Source organism: Gallus gallus, chromosome 10 (assembly GCF_016699485.2).
Source record: "Gallus gallus isolate bGalGal1 chromosome 10, bGalGal1.mat.broiler.GRCg7b, whole genome shotgun sequence".
Lineage (NCBI taxonomy): Eukaryota > Metazoa > Chordata > Aves > Galliformes > Phasianidae > Gallus > Gallus gallus.
In genome coordinates this window covers 907140-924379 of record NC_052541.1, presented here as the reverse complement: position 1 = coordinate 924379, position 17240 = coordinate 907140, and the positions used below count along the sequence as shown (strand labels likewise).

Sequence of the window (17240 nt, the reverse complement as noted above, 5' to 3'; positions counted from 1 at the left end):
TGCATAAGCTTTGGTTCTTGCACCCCAAAGCCCCAACTCCTCTTCAGCCAAAGAGATGTCCCCGCTGGCCAGCAGCATGGCATAGAGCCCACTCCACGTGTCTGTCTTTGAACCAGTAGAGACCTTTGGGAAAAAAACTTGAGCAGCAGGTCCTCTGGGATCTCCTACCTGCAGACCCTCTTGCTTAGGGCAAGTGGAGACTGTGCATGACCTGTTCCTATATGCATGTCCTGATGTTGAGCTGAGCACTGGTCAGGCACAGCATGTGTCAGTGTTATCACTGACTCCCGTGAGCCTATCCTACAAAAATACAGTGCCCCTTGTCTGGAAGATTTCACCAGTTTTCCTCAGGATAAAGCTCAGCAGTTGCAGTGGATAGCTTGCTGAAACGCCTGCTGCTGTGCAGCTGCAGTCGGAAACATTTGAGCTTCCTGAATGTCAAAGAAACAGGATGGTCGAATAGCACAGATAACGTCAGGGTGTACGATTTCACTGCAAATCATTTGGGCAGCCTCGTCCAGATCTTGTGCAACGTGCCAGTCGCCCCATCTCAGAGTGGATACAGTGTCGGGAGGGTACTGACTCTTAAAAAGGAGCACGATGAGTTTCACGCAAGGCCTCAGCAATGGCTGGTGAAAATAGGAAGGTTTTTCTCCTCGGAAAGTCACCGTGTCCGAGGAGGTTGTATTTAAAGCCACTGAATGCTCTGCCTCTTAGATGTGCACAAGCAAGGCATTGAAAGGCATCAGAGTTAGAGGATGAAATGGAATGGAAAATGGTTTTGTACAGTATGACAGGGTGCTGTGGGATTATGGCAAAGCCACGAGGCCCTGGATGAGTGAGTATCAGTGATACTGGATTTGAATGGCAAAGACTCATGATTCAGGCAGAAGCGGGCAGTGCTGCATGGTATAGATGGACTGTAAGCACCACTAAATGGACACAGGCAGTAAAATAGTATTTCACTTCCTGTTTTCTTTTTTGACTAGGTTGCAGCAACAGCAGGACCGTCTGCAAGTAATATAAAGCATCCAGTGTCTGGCCCAAACACAGACAGCAGTCAGCAAGCTGACAAGCTAGAGGAGCTCAGGAAAGAAACACCTGTCTCCCAGGAGACCAGGGGGACTGGGAAAAGAACAAACCCCAGGCTGAGGTTTCAGGATACATCGAAGCCACCAGCTCCTTCTGCAGACCACGCTCAGACCAGCAGGGAGCAGCCTGCCTCCAGGGCACAGGCAGAAGGACATTCCCATGCTCTTGAGGGCAGAGAGACCCAAGGACTGTCAAATCAAGAGGTCAAGAGCCAAGGTACTAAAGAGCCATTGCCAAAGAAATTGAGCCCTCCAGAGCTTGGAGAAGATACTCCTCATGAGAAAAGCACACATCAGGCAGCAGTAAAGGATGAGAAGAGCAAAGAGGAAGGTGTAGGGCCATCTGGGAGCAAGCCCTGTGCAGAGGCAGGAGGGAGCAGCGTAGCAGAGTTGTCTCCTGAGAAGGCAGGGACACCTCTGGAGCTTCAGGAGACTGAAACACCAGCTCCTGCTTCAGTTTGTGTGGCTGAGGAAAAGCTGATTCCCACTGCTGCAGTAGGGACATTGGTGGTGCAGGAGGCACCACCTGCAGCTTGCAGCAGCCAAGAGATGAAGACTGCAGCAGCGGAGGCTCCATCTGGGATCCAGCTGCTGCCTTCTGTGAGCAAAGACACGGAAACCAAAAAGGCAGATGGAGCTGCCCCGCAGGAGATGTTTCCAACCAGCACTTCAGGGAAGGCAGATGCCAAACCGGTGTCTGTGGTACCTCAGAGGAAGGAAGGAGGAATGCAGATGGCCACAGCTCCAAGCCAGCAGCCAGCAGCGCCTTTGGGTATTTTTGAAAGAGGTGCTGAGGTTCAGCCACAAGCACCACTCATCCTGCCTAGCCCCGAGAGACCTCAAGAGATGACTTTGGAGGAGAAAATGCAGCACAAAAACCTTGTTTCCTCCTTGAAGAACTATCTACTGCTGCTTTTACAGTTGTCAGACAGCAGTAAGGATGCCACAAAAGAAGATGCTGAGCCCAGGGGTGAGGAACCGTCTGCTGCAGAGGAAGCCCCACTCCCAGCAATAGGCATCGCAGGCCTGAGCCCCCGCACCTCAAGGAGGGTTTTTGAAAAGGTACAAAACAATCAGCTCTTCCAGACAGCAGAGAACTTGCCTCTGACCCCCAGGACATCCAGGCGGATCACAGGCATGATTAACGAGGAATTCATTACCAGCAAGGAGATGCTGGCTTGCAGGCCTGTGCCACCGAAGAGACGTACCAAGATGGCTCCTGAGGCAGAGGGGCCACTTCAGCTCTCTGTGCCCTCCATTGTGGTGGGCAATGTGCCAGCAGCAGCAGTGGGGCAGCCTCCTCATAGTGTACCGAATTTGCCTCCTGTGATCTCTGAGAAAGAGAGCCCTGCTGACCCTCTGGCAGTGCTCCCTTGTGCCACACCAGAGGAACTTGCTTCTGGGGCCCGGCGCAAAATATACCTGCCAAAAACCAAGCAGGCTGGGGAGGAAGAGGAGGTAAGCCCAGAGAGCCAGGGGCACTCAAGAAGCCCTACTGTTTCACCACGACAATCCAGAAAGAGTGCAGCCCTACTGCAGACACCTGCCCTAGCTCCATCCCCTCCCACAGAGAAGCGCTCACCAACCCTCACAAAGAAGATGGCCACACTGGAGGTTCCTAAGTTGTACGAGGAGCCTACAGGTGACAGCAGCAGAGACCATGAAGTCCCTGAAGATGCTAAGCCAGAAGAGCAACCAGCAGAGTCCAAGAAAGCAAGTAACCCATTCAAAGGTAAGGAAGGATGTAAACCTGATGATGCTTACAAAAAGTATCTGGTCCCTGGCCAGTAAGAGCCAGTTGGGGTCATATGAGCTTTGTAAATTTGCAAGGTTTTCAGCATTACCCCTTAGCAACGTGAAAACCAAAAGTCTATCCCAAGCATGTGCTGGGTAAGTTGAGCCAGGTGCTCATCTGTCCGAGTGCAGGAGATGCACAAACACATCTCTTGTAAGAAAACCACTAGGCCTCACATTGCTAATTTGAGCTGTGGTGACAATGACTTAGAAGGGCCTTCATCCTGATATTGAGGTGCTTACTGGAGCCAGTTACACAGAAATCAGCACTCATGCAAAAGTAAACATCGTCTTCCTAAATCCCTACTTTAGTAGATCTGTATTTCCTGCTACATTGCCTACTGTTGTTCTGCACTGCTTCTGGCTGAGTCTCTCTAAGCAGTGCAGTGCTGTGCCATTGAGAAAGTTTGTACCACTTACATCCCATCATATGTAGAGTTCTGAGACCTCCCCTGGGAAGGTGATGTTGTACTAGGTGACATTGTGCTGATGTAGTCATGATACTTAACACCAAAGTCCTAAGCAGCAGCACTGGGGAAGGTAGGCCTGTCCCCAGAGCTGCAGCCAGCATCATGTCTCTCACCATCCATCTCTTTACACCCTGTTCTTAGCTCCGCAGGTGATTCGTAAGATCAGGGCTGAACAATTTTCTGATGCATCAGGAAACCTGAAACTTTGGTGCCAGTTCTTCAATATTTTGAGCGATTCTAAGCTGATGTGGTACAAGGATGAGCTCCCTGTAGCAGAAGCACAAAGGAGGTAATCTTCCAGCTCCACTTTGTTGTAGTTATTGTGCATAGCCCTGAGTTTGTGCTCTGGCTCTTGTGTTTACTGAGAAGAAGGTGCCCCTTCTCTTACGGCTGCATGAGAAACTCATTGCACAACATGATCTGCTGTGAACCATATTTTCTTAGTGCCCAGAGAGGGAGGATTGCCCACATAGGCACCTGCTGCTCTACTGTTGCTTTGTATGGAGTCTGGCTCAAGGGCTGGCAGAGACCTGGGGAGGGCAGGAGTTGATCTGAACCTTGGGTAGGGCAGGGAAGGCGCTACGCCCATCTCAGAGCTTGAGAGCTGGGAGCAAACTACAGAACTCGGACTCTAGTTGCTTCCTTGCAACCTAGATGGCAAAAAAACCAAAATCACCTCTGACTGTGCCCTGTCTGCCACCTTGACTAGAGGAAGTGTGGGCTGGAGAAGTCTGGCATTCTGCTGATGCAGAGCTTGTGCTTTACTGGTTCCTTGGAGAGAGCATTGTGTCTGCCCTCACTCCTGAATGCCTGAAAACGTAGCAGGAAGCAGGACACCTCTGTGACTCTGGCTTCCAGCCATCCCACCCAAACAAGGGTTTATCAGCGCAGCTACAACCCTGACCCAGCTGCCCTTAGAGACAACTGCCTTTATCAGCATGTAGCCCAACCCCAGCCTGAGTTTGCAGGGCTGGAGATTTTGCACCTCTAAGAACGTGAACAGTAGAGCTGTTGCAGGGTGCCAGGAGAGCAGCTGGGGTGCTCCTGCCTTCCTGCATGCCCATGGGCTGGCTTCCTTTTCATGCCTGCACGCCAAAAGCTCCAGGGCCCCAGATGCCTCTGCACACTGCGCATGGCTGACACCATACTCTGATTTCTTCCAGTGCTGGTGATGAGGGGCAGGCAGCCTTGGCCATTGTGCAGGCATCCCAGAAGGATTGTGGAGTCTACCGGTGTGTGATCAGCAATGAGTATGGCATGGACTCCACCGATTTCCTGCTCAGCCCAGAAGGTGAGGTGCCCTCAGCTACCTGGTGGTTCTTACAGCTGCATGACTGTGCAGTCGACCCTGAGGCAGGGTGAGATCCTGGCAGAACTCTGACTCTTCTGCTTTGTGTCTCCTCCAGTGTTGTCAGGATTTATCTTGCGGGAAGAGATCGAAGGTAAGGGTGACGTGCTTATGAGTTGCTGCCCTGGTTACCCAGCCTTGCTGTGGGATGGGCAGGATGTGCCTGTGTTGTCCCTCCTCACCAGCTCTTCCCTCCACCAGTTGGAGAGGAGATCGAGATGACACCCATGGTGTTCGCTAAGGGGTTGGCTGATGCGGGCTACTGGGGAGATAAGTTCTTCGGGCGTGTGATGAGCGAGGACATGGAATTGGGTGCTGGCTTCCTGCGCAAAGCCTGCCGTGCCAGAGCCATCTATGGCCTGGAGCCTGTCTTTGAGTCTGGCTGCACCTGCATCATCAAAGTGCACAATTTCATTGTCTTTGGGACCAAGAACGAGAACAGCCTCATCGAGAAGAACTACGACATCACCATCCAGGTGGGCACTGTGGGCTGTAGCCCTTGTGGGTCTCCCCTCGTTTTCTCCATCTGTCTGTATCATAGTACCCAGCTTTCTTAATTTCTTTCCACTCCTTGAATGCTCTGATTATGTCAAGACATGTCCCTGGCAATATCCGTGTTCTTCAGCCCTACTCTCTGAGCAATGCAGAACTGTTCAGATCTTTCACTTGTCCTTTGACTGCTGGGACAGGGGAACAGCTGGCAGCGATCCCAAGGGTTGCTTCTCTAGCGGGGGGGGAAGGGGGGGCTCACAGCTTTGGTGTGGGCTTGTTGACAGATAGCAGGACAGGGCCCTGACTCTCCTGCTTGAATCTCCAGGAATGTAAAATCCAAAACTCCAGTCGCGAGTACTGCAAGATCTTTGCTGCTGAGGCCCGTGCTGTCCCTGGTTTTGGAGCAGTGCCCGAGTAAGTACGGTGCTGCAGCTCCGCTGGCTTGACAGTGAAGCAGAGCATCTAGGAAGATGGTGGGAGGGTCCCCTGTGGGGCACTGGGGACATCTCAAAGGGCAGCACCCTCTTCTCCCACTCTCACGTGGGAGGGATATGGGGAAGAAGGCAAAAAATAGAGTTCAGAACAAGGTGCAGATCTCTGCTGAGGTGGAAAAGCTCAGCAGCTGGTGCTGACCCCAGCTGTGTGCTACCACACAGGATAGTTCCTCTGTACCTGATTTACCGACCGGCCAACAACGTCCCTTACGCCACGATGGAGGAGGACCTGGGTGGGCCCTGTGAGCAGTACTGTGTCACTGAGAGAGATGGCAGCTTGGTGGCTCGAGGCACCTCGGAGATTGTGCTCAAATGCTGCACCTTCCAGCATTGGGTCTACCAGTGGACAAATGGAAACATCCTTGTGACTGACATGGAAGGTAAAGGGATATTCCAGTGATTCTACAATTCCCACCTGATACCCATGGCTTCACCACTCTTGGGAAAGGAGGAGAAATAGCTCCAGCCTTGCCCTCCTGCCTGTTTCCCCACATGCCTTAGAGCCCTGCTCCAAGAGTGGTGATCAGCCTGTGGTTGTGGTGCCCATCCTTGCCTGAGCAGGAACTGGTTGTCCTCCCTTTCTTTGCAGGAGTGGGCTGGAAGATGACCAATGTGCGGATAGCTACCAACTTCAAAGGGTGAGTAGCCCTCCAACTGCTAGTGTGGGTTGTCTCTACGTTGACCCCAGCTCTGCTGCTTGTGTGACGGGGCACGATTGAGTGCAGCTGGCCAGTGTCCTTGCCAGCTGGTGGGACATCTCCTTGCACAAAGGGGAGCTGAGTGTGGCTGTGTTGCAGGTACCAGGGGCTGAAGGAAAGCTGCTTCCCCTCCCTGCTGGAGCAGTTTGCTGCGACTCACCAGTGCAACCATTACTGTGACATGCTGGGCCTGAAGACTCTGGAACCAGTCAAGCCCAAAGGCTCCAAGAGCCCCTCCATGGGCAGGAAGTCTGCCCAGTCCAGCCCCCAACTTCAGAAGAAGGGGACGACAAGTCCCCAGGGCACCCGCAAGACTACCGTGAGCCCCAGGAGTGCCCGCAGAATGGCAGAAGCAGCGGAGGCCCAGGCAGCCTCCAAAATCAGGCCTGGCGAGGCTAGCGGGTCTGCTTGCCCGCAGTAGCTGGAGCTACATCGGTGGGGACCCTTGCTGTGCCCGAGCAGGCTGGAGGCACTCCTGCCTTTGGCTGCTGCCCCAGCTCGTGACGTTTGCGTTGTGTGATGTGTGCTAGTGCGAGCCGCCCAGCTGCCTTTGCAGCAGGGCCAGCACAGCCGTGGGCATCGTGGTGCCTTCTTGTGGGGGTCTCTCACAGGCCTCTCTGCAGAAGCTGCTGCCAGCTGTGGAGACTGTGGGGCTGTGCACACCCCTGAACTGGGGCTTTTTTTCCTCTCCCACCCCTTTCCCTTTGTCTTGCTTGAGCATTTGAAGCACGGGCCATCAGACTGGCTCCTTGGCTTTGACAGTGCCATGCCCCATTCCTGGTAGTGTCCCAGTACTTCCCTGAGCTGACTGGGAGCATGGGCTCTCCTTCCTCACAGCTTTTTTATGCTGCCCTGACACATGCTGCTACTCCTGTCCCTCTTCATGTCCTCTGTAAAGCCCAGCCAGTGCTTGGTCTCCAGGATGTGAACCAAAGCAGAATCCCACTGGTCCCTTGCATGCTGATTGCAAACGTTTCACTGCAGTAAGGCTCAATGGAGAGCTGCAGCACTTCTGCTTGCCTGCTGCTATTGCTTGGGCTTCTGGACTGTGGGTCAGCCCCATGGCAGGGTGTTGGTGGCTGCATGAGGTGGGGGTTCGCACACCTGTCCTCCCAGCCTCCCCTACCCGGGTGGATGCTGAGGGCTGTGGTGCTGCTATGGGTAAGGATGTTCTACCTCACACAGGGTGCACAGGAGGGGGGTACTGCTGTCACACACAAGTGTGACAGTGTCACCTCCCCACTTGTCATACGTACCCCAGTGGCAGCATCCCTGGTGCAGGATCGAGGCCGGTTCTGTAGTCAGCAATGGACGGGCAGTGGTGCTCACACTGCGAAGTAAAGCTCCCTGCACTGGGTCTAGCCTCTTTTGTCTTGCCGCAGAGCATGGGTAACACCGTTGCCACTCTAAACGTGGCAGTGGTGGAATCTGAAACTGTCTCGCTGCAGCCTGGCAAAGGAGGGAAGGGAGCGTGGTGTGCTCTGGGGCCCTGGTGCTTTGTTGTTGGGCCGTTGTAAAATAATGGGGTACATATGTGTCCACCTTGGCAACTGGGGGTGCTCAAGTGCAATAAAGCAAGAAGGACTGGCCTATTCCTCCCTGTGGTTCCTGCAGAAGAGATGCATCCAAGCATGGCAGGATGGGACAGCTTGTGTTGGGGAAAGGAAATGGCTTCAAGTGACAGCTCTACCCCATTCATGCCTGCCACAGGGAAAAGAGGGTGGCCAATCTTAAGGAGGCACCTGGTGGAGGCTTGGCTTGCAAGGTCGCTAGCAAACAGTGGTTATGGGGAGCTCCAGCAGTAGGGTGCAGCCCCAGAAAGACATCCCACTCCCTGTGCCTATTGAACAGCTGAAGTCAGGGCCAGAAAGGAGGCAGAGCACAAGCATGGGGATTTCCGTAGTTTATTTGGGATCAGTTCCCCTCTGTCCATGAGGCCAGCACCTAGGGATGCTGGTTGCAAGGTGCACGGTGCTTTCTATCAATCTGATGGGGATTTTTCCGGCTTTGATGCCAGCTTGTGCAGACCACAGTGCTCCTTGGGGCCGGTGTCTCTGGGTTCACACCGTGCAGGACGTGTGGTTGTAGTACCCGCAGCACTGTGTCAGGCATGGCACACTCTCCGCCACACTGGCCCAGGCTCCAGTGAAGGAGAGTGTCCCGTTCTCAAGCACCGTGCTGGGAGGAGAGAGGCACAGTCAGGGCAAGAGCTGCCCTGCCAACCCCACACCAGAAGTGTTGGTTCAGGTGCTTGTGCACCTCAGTCCCCAGGCAGGATGGCACAGCTCCAGACCCTTCCTGTCTCCCTGCTACACACCCACCTTGCAAACAGCTGCTTGCAGCACGTGTATATGGCATAGTTGGTAGAGGTGAAATTGGCGGTGCTAAGGATGGTCACGCAGTTGCCCATCTCTGTTGGCACATAGAGGAGGCCTAGGGGACAAGACCACCTGGTTGGGGCTCTGAGGGACTGGGCACTTCAATCCCATACTGTGACGGTGCCGTCCCTGCACTGTGCTTGCAGATCCCACACACCCCCTCCCTCCTGCCAGTTGCAGCAGTGATGCCAGGGAGCTTCTCCCAAAGCTTGAACAGCCACCCTCAAAATGTCCCAGTTGCAGCCCAGATGAGGGTGAGAAGCCTCAGCAGAGCTATGGGATCTGGGGGGGGGCTGATGGAGAGCAGAGCATTTGGAGGCCCTAACAGAGCCATGGGGAGGGCAGCCAGCCTTCCCCATCCCTGCAGTGGCACTTACAGGTATGTTCAGCTCTTTGCCCAGCCCTGTCTCTTCCCAGTGACAGTGAGCAGGGACCTACCTGCCAGGCAGGAGTTGAGCATGGAGACGCAGATGCCTGTGAGCAAGGCTCGCAGCACGATGGAGGCCAGCTCACTCTTGCGTTGAGGAACCATGGAGGCTGCAGGGACAAAGCAGAGGCTGGGGCAAGTCAGATCCTTGTTTTGGCTCTGCCTCGGGGCGGGGACAGATAAGAGACAAGTCCCAAGTCCCCAGGTGGCTCTGCCATCTACTGCTCTGCCATCAGAGCCCTCTGGAGCCTCTGTTCTGTGCCCCCTGGCTCAGTTGGTGAGTGTGTAGGATGTACAGGTGACCTTGCCCATGGATGAGGTGCAAAATCACCCACATCACCTTGTGCAAGCCTCATTTCTTACCTGCATGCTAGTACGAGACTGAACACTGAGGCCTGAAGGCAGCAAATCCCTCCCATTCCTTAGGTTCCTCTGCCCCATACCCAGGTACCCAGGATATGGGTCACACTCACTCAGGCCTCCCAGCATGATCCCAATGGAGCTTAGGTTGGCAAATCCACAGAGTGCAAAGGTGGTGATGCTCTCAGCACGCTCCTGGAGGGCACAGAGGCAGGAGATGGTCACCTTGGCCCCACAGCAGTCCCACAGCACTGTGTTGTAGCTCCCAACCCAGCCAGCTGAGATGGAGACAAGTCCCATCCCAATCCTTTCTCCTTCAGCTTTTATAGGAGCAAGAGACAGGTGAGGGACAGCTTGCCCATGGCACTGGGAGAAGATGGACTGGCAGCATGGCGGAGGCCCCAGAGCATCACAGTCTGGCCCTCTGGAGAGCAGGACCAATGGGACATGGTTTCACTGTCACCTTCAGAATGACCCCACACCTAGCAGTGATATCCAAATCTAAATGGCCACAGGTGCCCCCCCATCCCCAGAATAATGATGCTTCCCCTGCTGCGTAGCACCCTGCCTGGCCAGGTTCCGTGCCCTATTTCAGTTCCATCCCTTCCCTATACCCAGCAAGGTGGTGGTTGCCCTCACAGATATCCACTGCTTCCTGCCTTCACTCCACTCCTCCAGGCCTGACAGGCGGTTCTTCTTGTACGTGGCTAGCTGCTGGTACGCCACAAACTCGTTCAGGAAGATCTTGATCCCCAGCAGCTCGGCCACCAGCGGTGAGTCTGCCCAATCTGCCCCCATGAGAAAGGCCACGGGCATGAGGACGTAGGAGCAGATCATCTGGGAAGAGCATCCCGGGAGGGAACATCTGAGAGCTGAACCTCTGTAGAGTCCCTGGCTTGGGAACCTACTGCCAGGGGTCTAACGAGGCAGTGGGTAGAGGTGGAGATGGGTGGGGAACTTGGAGGTACCTCGAAGGAGAGGTTTTCGATTTCCACCATCTCCCCGAACCAGCGCAAGGCAGCATTGATGAACTCCAGCACGGCCAAGAAGGCAATGAGGTTGGCTGCAATGTTGGCCACAAGTCCCACAGAGGCGGCAGCCCCATTGCTGGCAGCTTCCAGGATGTTTCGCTCTTCCCTGGGAGGAAAGAAACCCTGCCAGGATCATGTGGCTGAACATCTCCTGTGTAAAGCCAGTCTCACTCTGCAGACCTCACTACAGGGCCTCCCAGATTTGTGCCACCTGCAGTGCCCAAACTCCACCCATAGCTGCCCCATGCCATCCTTCTGCTCCCACTCACCCACTGGCGATGCGAACACTTTCTTTGCCCTTGAACTTGGACTCTTCCACTTCAGGGTAGACCAATTTGGACATGGCAAGGGCACAAGGTGCAGCCATCACAGAGGCTGCGATCAGCGATGCTGCATCTATCTGCAACAGGCAGACTGTGGGCTCAGACCCTGGATGAGGCTGCCCAGGGTGCCCAAGCATGTGGCCAGCAATGCTTGGAGCAACCCAGGGTGCTCTGCTCGTTTGGAGTGGGAAGATGTGCCTATTTTTCCCATCTTGGCCACTGAGGATGTGTAGGGTAGCTTGTCTGGATGGAGACATTGCTAGAGCCACAGCAGTCGTAACCTCAGAGATGTTAATCTCTCTCATTTGTCTTCACCTTGATGATCCTTGCCCCCTCCTTGTCCCTTTTATCAGTATCAGAGCAAGAACATTGCTGACTTCTACCCAGTGACGAGCAGCTGAGCTGAGCTCCTGGCAGGAGCAGCGTATCACAGCCACAGCCTTGTCACCCCTCCCCTGCCCTCTGCACTGCAGTTTCTCATTTCTCTGTCCTTTCACCCTTGGCTCCCTGTTTAAGGAGACTAATTAATGTTTAAATAGCAGGAGCTCAGCCAGCAGATTGAGGCCACATCCGGATATCACAGTTCTGAGACAGTGAGAAACTGGTGAGAGCATCACTGGGGGCTCAGGCAAGGGGATGGACCAGAGACCCCACCCCAGAGGGCCCTTCGAGGCTACATTATTCCATGGTGCAGTGAGATTTGTCCTGATTGCTGTGGAAGGACTCTGGGGTTTTGGCCAGGCCAGTATGAGGGCATGGAGCTGCCCTCACCTCATTTATGGAAGGAGACCCACAGTGGGGCTTCTTAGCCCACATGCCCAGGACAGTTCTGGCACACCAGGACCCTTGAGCAGGGAAAACGAGGCGTATAGCTGCTTGTGCTCTCACCCCAAAGGATATGTAGGCTCCCATCACACTGCCTGCAATGGTGGAAAAGCCACCAGCCATCACGGCGTGGATTTCAGAATGGGTCATGTCTGCCAGGTATGGGCGGATGAGCAGCGGGGCTTCGGTCTGTGAGAAAGAAAAGCCTCTGCTGGCACCATGCAGGACTGTGGGTCTCCCAGGAAAGGAGGAGAATACCCTTTTTCTGCAGGGCACTCCACTGCCATCAGGAGCTGTTTAGGAGCTGGATCGCCTGCCACAAGCCTTACCTGTCCCACAAAAATATTCCCTGCCACACTCAGCGTCTCAGTAGGGGTGGTGCCCAATGAGACCTGGAGAAGCCAGGAGATCTGGGGGAACACAAAGCCACTGTGTTCACAAAGGCACCTACCCCACAAGCCTGGCCACTCCAGCCTGCCCTTGCCAAGCTGCACGGAGCGGATGTCCAGGAGTGCCCACAGACCAGGGAGTATCATCAGCCCCAGGCTTGAGTAAGGAAAAGGAGGTTGTGTCTATCACTTTAGCAAAACAAATCAGCCCGAATTAGTACCACCCCAATTTTCCTGGGACATTCCTCAGCTTTTCATAGGAGCTGCAGAAACCGGCAGCTCCTTCTCCTTTCCACCACTATCAAAAAGCTAGGCCCTACCTTGAGGATGAGCCACTGCATGACGCCGAGGTAATAGAGTATGGACATCACACAGCTGAAGAAAACAATGATGGGCAGACTCTGCAGACAAGGCACCGGAGTGTGAGATTAAAGGGGTGTTGAGCAGCACATCTAAAGTACACTTGGGCATGGTGTGATGTTGCACAGCCACCCCACACTATTGGGGTGCCACAACACTGTAGAGGGACAGGGACCGGTGCAAATACCCCACGGCATGCAAGAGGTCCATGGGTGCACACAAAGCATCTTTGAGCTGGTCGAGCTCTGGCCAAGGCCAGAAGAAAACCAGACTCAGTCTTTCCTTCCCAACACCCCATTCCACAAACTGACCTGAAATGCAAAGACATCTTCAATGAGTGTATTCCCAAAAACGAAGCCAGAGCCAGCTTTGGTATAGCCCAGGAAGACCTGCAGATGGAGATTTTACATGGTAGGAGGGAGATCTCCATGATCTCTTGCCCCAATATCTCTTTTACCTAGCAGTGGACTGCCCCTTCACCCCACAGCTCCCTTGCCCCAGCAGATAAACCTAAGCTGGGAATATTTAGTATGGTGTCTCTGAGTAATGGGGCACTGCTCCAGCTCCAGCAAGGGATGCCACACCAAGGGGCCTGGGCTGTGCTAGAAAATCAGGAAAGAGTTGCCTGTACCACCCTCAGCTCTTCTTACTAGTCTCAGGACCTACATGGAGGGCTGAAGCATGGGATGGGGTGAACAGGAACAATACCTGGATCTGGTCACCCAGCCACTGGAAAGCTTGGATGCCGGGGGTTGTTCGAAGGATGAAGAGTCCAATTAAAAACTCCAAGCCAAGACCCCAGAAAACAGCTCTCCAAGACACCTGGGGACCAATAGCAGAATGGTGACTGAGGTGTTAGCAGAGTCTTCAGACTTACCTCTCTGGATTCCTGTCCATTCAGTGGCTCTTGGGTGATGGTCATGCTAATAAAGTGTCACAGAAACCCACAAACATGGGGTGGCAATAGGGGAGGATGACAAGTTGGTGGGAGTCAGGAAATGGCTGGTGAAATGGAAAAGAGCACAAAGACCTTCTGGTTGTTTGACTGGTAGTACAGATCCCCTACTGCGTGCTCACCAACCCTTTGGAGGAAAGGGCTGGAGAGGTTAAGTTGTCCAAAACATTGGAAAAGGTTGGACTGAAAGCCACTGAGACTTCAGTCGCTTCTGCCCAATCCACCAGGACGTTCCTCGGTCCACAGGCACCTGAAGCACCAGACATGGGTCTGGGTATGAGAGCTGTGGTGGAAAATAGAACAGAGGTACTGTGGGGGAGCCCCGGGTTGAGCAGTGGGAAGGAGAGCAGCAGAGCGGCACTGGGGCTGCAGCACCCAGCTGTGCTCCCCATGCTGTGTCCAGATCTGCCCTGGGAGCTTCTACTTCCTGCAGAGAGCCCATGGATTTCTCCTCTGCCACCTCCTTGGCTGCGCCAAGCCACACCTGAAAAACGTACTGCACTGTGGTGCTTGGAGAAGGCGAACAGGAAGAGCACCAGAACGCAGAAGCCAGCTAAGGAGATGAGCTGCTCTGGATTCTTGGCCGTGTCCAAAGCCAGCCACGTTACCAGGCCTCCCAGGAGGAGCACATACAGCAGCCTGCAAAGGAACTCCCAAACTGTCACAGAGAGGCAGTCCCCACAGGGAGCAGCTCAGAGAGAGCAGGAGTTGACTGTGTGGGAGATGCCCTGCCTCCTCCCTGCTCACCACTTCAGCCACGGCCAGGACTTCTGCAAGCATTTCCAAAGGGGGCTGAGGAGCGTCAACACCTTTGCCCCACAGTACTTCTTGAAGAGGCTCCAGCACACGAAGAAAATGACCACAGCGGTGATAACGACCAAGGCGAGGGCTCGCTGGAAGTTGAGCCAACACGCCGCAATGAAGTAGCACAGGTAGGCTAGGGAAGGTATGCAGGGGGTCAAGAACACCAGGACCATGGGATCATGGATTCACAACACTTACTGGGGACAACAATGAGGTCTGCTTCCTCCAAACATCCTTCCCTAGCCACTCTAAAGGCTCTCCTTTGTGTACGGGATGAGGAGGAAGCAGACTGTGGGGCTGATGAGATGCAGCCTCCATGCAGGTGGCAATGCTTGGATGCTGCATGGGCAGCCAAAGGTGGTGGGAAGTCCTCACCTGCTCCAAGGAGCCCCCAGAAGACCCTCCGCAGTGCCTTGGCATGAGCCTTGCAGAATCTCTTTGCCTTGGAGGCTGGCCGCAGGGCCTTCCTGGGGAGAGTGAACACAAGAGGTGCAGGTGGATCCTAAAGATGAGCCCAATTTCAAGTTTGCTATGACCACTGGAGATATGTCCGTGAATGCATCTCCAGGGATTATCCTACCTGCAGTACAAAGCAACTCTCCCATTCCCTTCTCGTCTCTTCTCATTCCCACCACGTGGACCACCACGTTCCTCACAGAGCTCCTCCTCGCCCTGGAAAACATCATTAACCGGAGTGCCCCAACTGGCTCCTGTGTCCCAATGGGGGTGAACGGGGAGGTTTACCAGGGAGCTGAAAGCAGGGTTGTCTATGCCCTTCTCAAGGCTGTCCAGGGTTATCTGGTTTCCTTCCATCTCTAGACGTGCCATTGTTCCACTGTGTTAGAGACATGGCATGGCAAGGGACCCACCAGCTGGGAAGACAGAGCCTGGATCAGTGCCAGAGGGACAAATGTCTGCCCCCAGTTTTCGGTCTGGGGTCTCTGGGGAGGAACAGCGTTTGCAGGAGGGATTCAGAGCAGCTCCTATGCCAGCAAATCGAGGGGCCATCCTGTAGGGCCCTCCAGCTGCAGGACTGGGTGTGCTGGCCCACTGTTTCCCTGCCATCTAGGAGGGTCTTCGCTCTCCCCTGCTTCCCAAGGATTACAGGAAAGTGTCAGACCTCAGTGATGCAACGAGAGCCAGCACCCCTCCTCCAGGGCAGAGCCCTTTACAAAAATGGGAGATTCTGTACAAACCAAAATTGGCCGCCTCCCTCACCAAGAGCTCCCAGGGAAACCAAATGCCCTTCAGTCGAGAATAAGGAAGAAAGTCTTTGCATGCTGATAACTGGAACAGGGCAGGAGGATCACGTAGGAATAAACAGAGATTTGCATGGGAATGGTCTTAAAGGAGGATTGTGCTGGGAGAACTGGTCCAGCAAAGCGAGAAAAAGCAGTGTTAGCCAAGTGCAGATCTGCCGGAGCATCCCGTTGGGACACCTGTGCCTGGAGAAGGATGGGAGAAGAGCAGAGCAGCCGCAGGGAAAGCAATGGGTGACGGCGGGAGGACAGAGGGTAGCATGAGGGGTCCTCACGTGGGGACAGAAAAGGAGGCAGAGGGGGCAGGGCCACCCTCGCTTTGTTGCAGTGAGGGTCCACTGTGGGCAGCAGAGCCCCTCGAGAGCTCCCAGGACTCAGAACTCCAGAAAAAAATCCACCACCCAGGAGCCCCCTGGGCACCCCCCAGCGCCGCACCACCAACCTGTTGGCACACCCCCAGCCCCCGAGCACGGCCACTCGCTGCCCCCTCGCCCCCCACGTCCCTTCCCCGCACTCACACTCCGTCCCGCAGCGCCCGGCCCGGCCCGGCCCGGCCCCGCAGTTATCCATTAACCACTCGGTCCAAAGAGCTCTGGAGCACCCGCAACAGCACCACAGGGATGCTTCCGCTCCGCTGAAATAACAAACAACACTGCAAGAAGAAATAAAGCTGGGGAAACGCCGCAGCGGTGCAAAACCGCACAATGCAAAGCGACGTGGTGGTGCAAAGCCGCACCACGCAGGTGGATGCGGGACGGACGCGAGCGAAGTCGGGCACCATTTGTTCAGCGGGAGCGCAACGAGCAGCGCTGTGCGGGTGCACGGGGGTGGCGCACCACGCTGCCACACCATGGCGGGGTTCGGCAACGCACTGCCGGACGCGCGGTGCCGTGTGCGCGTCCGCCTGCGGGCCGGGCCAGGGGCACCGCACAGTCCGTGCTGCCCTGAGCGCCGCGCCCGCCCACATCCCTTAAGAGCGCCGCCGGCGCCGAGCAACCGCACAGCCCCGGTAGCGCGCCGTGATCGTATAGTGGTTAGTACTCTGCGTTGTGGCCGCAGCAACCTCGGTTCGAATCCGAGTCACGGCATCGCCTCCGCACGGCGGTACCACGGCACACGGGCTTGTATTTTTTTCTCTTATTTTCTCCTCTCTTTTCCTCCTTTTTTTTCTCTTTTTCTCTTTTCCTTATCTAGTTCCTTCTTTTTTTTTTTTCCTGCTTCTTGTCTATTTTCCTTCTTTTTTCTTTGTTTCTTCTTTTTTTCTCCTCTTATTTTTTCTTTCTTTTCCTTTCTTTTTCTCTTTTCCTGCTCTTTTTCCTTTCTTTTTTTTCCCCTCTTCTCCTTCATACCCCGAACGGCGACTTCCGAGAGCCGCAGCGGGTGGGAAAGCAGGGCCCGCTGCGAGAGAGAATAACATGAAAAAGGTTGACGCGAGCAAGTAGCGAGCGCGGGATCCACGGCGAAAAAGAAAACACGAGCCCGTATGCCGTGGTACCGCCGTGCGGAGGCGATGCCGTGACTCGGATTCGAACCGAGGTTGCTGCGGCCACAACGCAGAGTACTAACCACTATACGATCACGGCGCGCTACTGGGGCTCTGACACCACAAGCTGTCCGCACAGCTCTTACGGGTGAGCCGGGCTGATCTCACCGTGACGTCATTGCCCCGCCCCCACCCCGCAGTGCTCTGGCAGGGGAGGGTCGTGCCTTGTCTCCATGGCGATGCAGGGTGAGTGGCAGCT

The 17240-nt window shown here is 54.9% G+C and overlaps 2 protein-coding genes and 2 non-coding genes across 12 annotated transcripts in view; 2 read left to right on the top strand and 2 right to left on the bottom strand.

Moving 5' to 3' along the window:
* The window catches only part of ALPK3 (alpha kinase 3), a 30342-nt gene extending 22363 nt beyond the window's left edge, over positions 1–7979 (top strand). For 6 of the 7 annotated variants that reach the window (XM_004943607.4, XM_413723.6, XM_015279097.3 and 3 more), the window contains 9 exons: positions 990–2823; positions 3497–3644; positions 4519–4646; positions 4762–4797; positions 4905–5179; positions 5521–5609; positions 5852–6069; positions 6279–6327; positions 6487–7979. In XM_004943607.4, the coding sequence (XP_004943664.2) occupies positions 990–2823; positions 3497–3644; positions 4519–4646; positions 4762–4797; positions 4905–5179; positions 5521–5609; positions 5852–6069; positions 6279–6327; positions 6487–6808 (3099 nt within the window). In that variant the 3' untranslated portion in view covers positions 6809–7979. Of the gene's footprint in view, positions 1–989; positions 2824–3496; positions 3645–4518; positions 4647–4761; positions 4798–4888; positions 5180–5520; positions 5610–5851; positions 6070–6278; positions 6328–6486 lie in introns of those variants that run through there. The other variant, XM_040706540.2, reaches the window with a different exon arrangement.
* A 298-nt stretch (positions 7980–8277) lies between these two features.
* Positions 8278–16055, bottom strand: SLC28A2 (solute carrier family 28 (sodium-coupled nucleoside transporter), member 2). 3 transcript variants are annotated; one of them, XM_015279098.4, is made up of 18 exons: positions 15941–16055; positions 14984–15111; positions 14820–14911; positions 14615–14706; positions 14183–14372; positions 13933–14074; positions 13189–13302; positions 12792–12869; positions 12441–12521; positions 12061–12141; positions 11795–11920; positions 10853–10983; positions 10521–10689; positions 10192–10389; positions 9666–9747; positions 9204–9302; positions 8709–8820; positions 8278–8565 (listed from the first exon to the last, which is right to left on the bottom strand). In XM_015279098.4, exons 2-18 carry the CDS (start codon positions 15065–15067, stop codon positions 8448–8450), a joined length of 1989 nt encoding a protein of 662 aa, XP_015134584.2. In that variant the 5' UTR covers positions 15068–15111; positions 15941–16055; the 3' UTR covers positions 8278–8447. The 3 variants fall into 3 exon arrangements, with proteins under 3 accessions (XP_015134584.2, XP_040562476.1, XP_040562478.1); XM_040706542.2 differs by having other exon boundaries at positions 14984–15180; positions 16017–16055; XM_040706544.2 differs by having other exon boundaries at positions 16017–16055.
* A 459-nt stretch (positions 16056–16514) lies between these two features.
* TRNAH-GUG lies at positions 16515–16586 on the top strand. Its single transcript has one exon. It is a non-coding gene; the product is annotated as a tRNA-His (tRNA).
* A 423-nt stretch (positions 16587–17009) lies between these two features.
* On the bottom strand, positions 17010–17081 carry TRNAH-GUG. The gene has a single exon. It is a non-coding gene; the product is annotated as a tRNA-His (tRNA).
* Positions 17082–17240: the final 159 nt, after the last annotated feature.

Excerpts from the sequence above, each read along its gene's own strand:
- SLC28A2 (XM_015279098.4), bottom strand. The coding sequence starts at position 15,067 with ATGGCACGTCTAGAGATGGAAGGAAACCAGATAACCCTGGACAGCCTT. Across the intron at positions 12,142-12,440 it reads TGCAGTGGCTCATCCTCAAG|ATCTCCTGGCTTCTCCAGGT; the intron begins GTAGGGCCTAGC and ends GTGTTCCCCCAG. Across the intron at positions 9,748-10,191 it reads GCAGGAAGCAGTGGATATCT|GAGCGTGCTGAGAGCATCAC; the intron begins GTGAGGGCAACC and ends TGTGCCCTCCAG.